The sequence below is a fragment of the Rhinoraja longicauda genome, chromosome 16 (genome assembly GCF_053455715.1).
Source record: "Rhinoraja longicauda isolate Sanriku21f chromosome 16, sRhiLon1.1, whole genome shotgun sequence".
Taxonomy (NCBI): Eukaryota; Metazoa; Chordata; class Chondrichthyes; order Rajiformes; family Arhynchobatidae; genus Rhinoraja; species Rhinoraja longicauda.
In genome coordinates, this window is record NC_135968.1 from 3,137,728 (window position 1) to 3,144,105 (window position 6,378).

The 6,378-nt window shown below is 47.2% G+C and overlaps 1 gene segment (V, D, J or C); it reads right to left on the reverse strand.

The window, feature by feature from the left end:
- Positions 1–297: 297 nt before the first annotated feature.
- Positions 298–6,262, reverse strand: LOC144601077 (immunoglobulin heavy constant gamma 2-like). The segment is given in 4 exon segments: positions 298–477; positions 1,364–1,503; positions 4,320–4,643; positions 4,729–6,262. Coding segments are annotated over 4 exon segments (708 nt in total).
- Between the last annotated feature and the right edge of the window lie 116 nt (positions 6,263–6,378).

Consider the following 6,378-nt stretch of genomic DNA (forward strand, 5'->3'; position numbering starts at 1 on the left):
GTTAAACAACATCTGATTTACAACAATGATTTAGCAAGTCCCCAAGCACCACATTGCTTCATGTTCCTTCTCCCCTCCCCCTGCCCCCTTCTTGCTCCACAATATCAGTGCACCCTCCCCCTCCCACACTCCCCTCTTCTCCTTCACTCATCACATTCCCATCCCCTGCTCCCATTTCCCAAACATTAATCCTGCCTTCCTCTCCCACTCCTCAATGCCACCCACTCCAGTGTCTCATACATTTTCCCACTGTAATGTCCTCTCCTGTCCCCCCCCCCCCCCCCAGTCCCAACCTGTTTCATCCCCAGCATCCCCAGTGCATTTCCAAGTTTATATCCTGAAATGAGCGTTTGCAGTGCAGTAGCCTCGGATTGCCGAGTGAGTGAATGAGAGGGAGACTCCATTTGCCAACGTCAGCAGCAGCATGGCGATCTCTTGTGTAAATGTGGCGTGTGTGGCGGCCGGTCATCGCTGCACCTGTAACATACATGGGAAAGTCAGATGTTGTGTGTGGCAAGGTGCAGCACAGATGGTGATCTGTAGCGACAGGCAACTAAATAACAGACAGTCTGTCCTTAACCTCAGAGATGGACCCTCATGGACAGAGGGTCTGCACCTTTTCTAGGACCCTCGAGGATTGGTGGTCTGTGCATGTTGTATGAGATGGACCCTCATGGACAGGTGGTCTTTCATTAGTGGCTGAGGTCAACTCTAAGGGATACACAGTCTGAATACCAGTTGTGGGCTTAAGAGAGTTCCCATACTTGGGCTCAGGTTTCAGATACTGAGTACCCCGTTAGTTGTAGTTTAGTGATCCAGCATGGAAACAGGCCCTTCAGCCCACCGAGACCGACCCTGCACATTAACACCATCTGAGGGACAATTATTTTACATTTACACCAAGCCAATTAACCTACAAACCTGTACATCTTTGGAGTTTGGGAGGAAAACGAAGATCTCGGTGAAAACCCACGCAAGTCACGGGGAGAACGTACAAACTCCGTACAGACAGCACCCGTAGTCAGGATCAAACCCGGATCTCTGGCGCTGTGAGGCAGCAGCTCTACAGCTGCGCCTTCGTGCCGCCCAACATTTTACATGAATACGTTTGTTTGATTTCCTTGCTTGAGCCCAGCGTCATTGCCCCAAATACCCAACATTCCATGAATGTTTGCTGTACCAAGTCCCAGAGGACAGAAGTAAAGAGGAAAGGTTCAAAGAGCAGGGGGATGTGAAGGGTCCCAGACTGCATCATCTGTTGACTGGTGTGGTGAGGATTCCAGAGTAGAGAACACAGTGTGGTGAGGAATGGACGGTAAAAGTGTGGGGGTCACAAAGTATCTCTGTCCTTGGTTATTGTTACCTTGACAACCGTGACGAAGGTACTGTAGAGGAAACTGATAATGAACAGAATGGCGAAGGCAGCAACTGTAAGCACATTGTCATCTCCATCCAAGTCCCCCAGTTCCTCCTTTCCTTCCTCTCCCGTCAAGTCTGTGCCGGCTGCAAAACAAATGGGAAGGTGAGACAGTTAGTTTGCTCTGAGGATCAACAGATCAACACTGTCTGAATTAAATGATGACAACAGGATGACAGGAACACATGGCTGCCTCTAACATCTAGACCGTGTACTTTGTGTAAAGTTGGATTTCCACAAATCAGGTGGATCATTTGTAACCCAGGGAGCACTGTACACAACTAAAAAATTATCCCTCCTCATCTAGTTAGTAAGTTTAGTTCATTGTCACGTGCACTGAGGTACAGTGAAAAGCTTTTGTTGCGTGCTAACCAGTCAGCGGAAAGACAAAACACGTGTATAAATGAGTCATTTACTGTGTATACGTACATGATAAGGGAATATCGTTTAGTGCAAGGTAAAGCCAGTAAAGTCCGATCAAAGATAGTCCGAGGGTCACCAATGAGGTAGATAGTAGTTCAGGACTGTTCTCTGGATGTGGTTGGATGATTCAGTTGCCTGATAACAGCTGGGAAGAAACTGTCCCTGAATGTGGAGGTGTGCATCATCTGAGGATAATCTATTCTGTTAGCTCCCATTAACTTTGTGAAAACATTGAACAGATCTTCCTTTAGCCTTCTAAATTACAACTTATTCAGCATCATTTCACTTTGTAATTTATCCTGGCGAGTCCAGGTCTGTTCAACCCTCCCTGTGAGCCAGTATCTCCTCTTTGGGTATGGTCCACACACATTGAGCTGCTTCTTGCCACAGAGTTGCCCATTCACTTCATGTATCCTTATCTCTGCGATGACACTTTCCAGATGCTCTGTTGACAGTTCTGCCTGCATTGTGTGAGCGGCAAACTTGTTTGTGCGGCTTTCTATCCGACGTCTCAACTATCAATAAATATAGTGAATAGCTTCAGCACTGAACACATTGCCACAGGCAAAGCTCATCACTGGCCCTTCTTTCTGTATCTTTCCACTTTCTGAATGAGTTGATCACATGCAACCTGCGCGAGATAACCACTTATGAAGTGTTTGCGCAGTAATCAACCAGAACCAGAACCATTCACAAAGATGATCACAAATCCTTCCCTGTCCATCAGTTTCCTCCCACACTCCAAAGTCATAGAGGTTTGTAGGTTAATTGGCTTCGTTAAAATTGTAAGTTGTCAATAGTTTATGTAGGATGGTGTTAGTGTGCAGAGATCGCTGGTCGGTGTGGACCCGATGAGCCGAAGGGCCTGTTTCTGCGCTGTATCTCTAAACTAAACTAAACAAACAGTGTGTTGGGAGTTGTGCAGAATGTTACAGTCACAACCCAGTTCACACTGTGAACCCTGGAACAGCAGTCTGCACGCGACACTGAGTAGCAGTAACTTTCTGGAGAGACATTCCCTTTCCTCAAGAATACCAACTGCTCAACTAACCACAACCTGGTCTTGTTACTATCGGCCCAATATGAAAGGCAGTGGAGGCTAATTCTCTGAATGCATTCAAGAGAGAGCAAGATAGAGCTCTTAAGGATAGCGGAGTCAGTGGGTATGGGGAGTAGGCAGGGACGGTGTACTGATTGAGAATGATCAGCCATGATCACATTGAATGGTGGTGTTGGCTCGAAGGGCCGAATGGCCTACTCCTGCACCTATTGTCTATAGTCTAAAAGAGGAGATAACCATAATTTGACAGAATGCAGGAGCTGGTGAGACACACAGATGCACAGGCACATTCACCCAGAGTAGGGGAATCAAGAACCATTGGACATGGGTTTAAGGTGAGGGGGGGGGGGGGGGGGGGGGACAGATTTAATGGTAATCTGAGGGGTACATTTTTCACACAGAGGGCACTGGGTACATGGAGTGTGCTGCAGGAGGAGGTAGTTGAGGCAGAAACTATAACAATGTTAAAAAGTTATTTGGACAGGTACATGGATAGGACGAACAGTGAAAGAAGGCCTAGATAGAATGGATGTGGAGAGGGTGTTTCCACTTGTGCGAGAGTCTAGGACCATAGCCTCAGAATTAAAGGACGAACCTTTAGGAAGGAGATGAGGAGGAATTTCTTTAGTCAGAGGGTGGTGAATCTGTGGAATTCATTGCCACAGAAGGCTGTGGAGGCCAAGTCAGGAGATATTTTTAGAGCAGTGATTGATAGATTCTTGATCAGTGTGGGCGTCACGGGTTAAGGGGGGAAGGCAGCAGAATGGGGTTGGGAAGGAGAGATAGATCTGCCATGATTGAATGGCAGAGTAGACCTGATGGGCCAAATGGCCTAATTCTGCTCCTATCACTTATGAACATGAGATGATTAGTGATTTGGGCCAAACATGGGCAGATGGGACGAGTGTAGATCGGGCACCTTGGTTGGCACAGGCAAGCTGAGCCGAAGGGCCTGTTACCGTGCTGTATAAATCTATGACTCCATGATCACTCCAATGCCAACATGATTGTACCGAGCTCCATCCACACAATGGACTTTCTGATGAACCTCTTTTCCAGTGTGAACAAACAATTGTACAAATACAAATACTCGACCCCACTCTTCAAATTTACAGAAGACAACTGGTTGGCTAAATGAGATGCCACACACAGGGGACCTACAACAATGAGTGGACTGACCCTGTGACACTAATTTTGAAGAACAGCAGGCTTGGTCTTCACTGGCCTGGCTGCCGAGGTGTTTTGGAAGAAGCTGAAGTTATGAAATCACACAAGTAAATTGCGTTGTGTCCTAGTCTTGGGCTCTTGGTTATCACACACACACACACACACACACTGCAACACTGTCCTACAGTGCTAAACTTGCTGCGCCCTATTTTGCAAAAGATGTGATCATTCGAGTGAATCCCAGCATTTTACCTTGAAAGCTTTTCACTTTCCGGCTGATACTGGTGTTCGAGGGGGGATGAGACACTGTACAGCTGAAGACTGAGCCTTTCTTCCAATCCTCTGAACTCACAGTCAGGAAGTGGCTGGCACTGAAAGTCCCCCCCTGCTCCAGAGCAGTCGGTGTGGTGCTGGTGCTGGTGCTGGCGGAGATCGGGGCTCCGTCTTTCTCCCAAGTGACGTTAATGAGGTCCGGGTAGAAACCAGAGAGCACACACTCGAGGGGGGCTGCGTTGTCACGCTTGGTCTCTTGGTGAGCTGGAGGCAGCAGTCTGACCTTGGGACTTTTAGTCTCAACTGGAACAGAGGAGCAAAGTAGATGTTAAACTCCCTTGCTCATGGTAACTAATGTTGGCCATATCTTTGCTGATCTCTTGCCCACCTTTGGCACTTTCTGTCCGTGCGGACACTGGTGATGATGATGGAGATCGTTGGGCAGAGCACACGACCTCCACCCCACTGGTCCACTCCTCCACACTGGTCCGGAGTTTACTGATCACTCTGTCTTGGGTCCTTTCCCCTCTCTGTTGGTAGGTCACAGCCCCTGTAGTTCTCTCCCTTCCGCTCACTTGCCAGTAGATTTGGACTTGGCTCAGATCAGCACCCACTACCATGCACACCACAGTAGCGGTCTTGTTGATCCAAATCTCTTCAGTGGAGGGATTTTGGATAAAGACAGACAATTCTGCAGATGAGAAATAGAAAGCTTACAAACCGGACAAGGTCTGGTGTTGTCGTCGTTGATCAACTGGACTCTGACGACTTGCATTCATTTTCCAGACTCACTAGATTGACTTGTGCACAAGGAGAGCAGCACAGTCCCAGTTACCTACTGCTCTGAAATTCCACTCAACATTTATACAGAGTTTGACCCTTGAAATTATGCGCACACTCTAATTTCTTATAATCAAACACAATACATTCTCCACAACACTTATACAAATACAATAACACTAATACAAATAAAACTACATGCTATTCAATTCTTTATTGGTATTCAATTTTAGTGCACCATGCACCATAGAAAGCATTTTATCAGGATGCATCACAGCACGGTTTGGGAACAGCTCCATCCAAGAAATTGCAGCGAATTGTGGTTGCAGCCCAGCCCATCACACAAACAAACTGACTCCATTTATACCTCACGCTGCCTCGGCAAGGCCAGCAGCATAACCAAGGACGAGTCGCACCCTGGCCACTCCCTCTTATATCCTATCCCATCAGGCAAAAGATATAGAAGTGTGAAAACGCACACCTCCACATTCAGGGACAGTTTCTTCCCAGCTGTTATCAAGCAACTGAACCATCCCCTCACCAACTAGCCCTGAGCTACCATCTACCTCACTGGAGACGCTCGGACATTACCTTGCACAAAACGTTATTCTCTTTGTCATGTATCTGTATACTGTGGATGGCTTGATTGTAATCATATAGTCTTTCCGCTGAATGATTAGCACGCAACAAAGAGCATTTTCACTGTACCTCGGTCTACGTGACAATTAAACCAAACTAAACTAACCCAAACTAAACAGCCCTCGGCCCACTCAATGGGCAGTGCATCCCCCACCGTAGACTTTTACTCCTTCCACCATCGACACTTCACGCTGCCTCGGGGAAGCAGCCAACATCATCAAGGAACCCTCACATCCCAGTCATTCTCTCTTCTCCCCTCTCCAGAAGATACAGAAGTTTGAAAGCACATACCAGCAGATTCAAGAACAGATTTACTTTAAGCACTGACAAGCAGATGTTTACTTGTACCATTGGAATAGAACAGTTACCAATGATGAGATAGATGTCTCTTTTATTTAACATCATCCGTGCACACCCACCCAGTGAGCAGCAGCACAGTGACTGTGAACAGAGACTCCTCAAATAACCATCCCCCAGGTTAGACACAGATATCATATGTGGCTCAGTGGTGAGCAATGTCACCTCATGAAAGCTGCTGTGCTTCTCCTAGAATGTGCACACCTCACATCCCAAGTTACTCATGTACTGCCACCCAAAACACACCAGTCAGGAACACGCA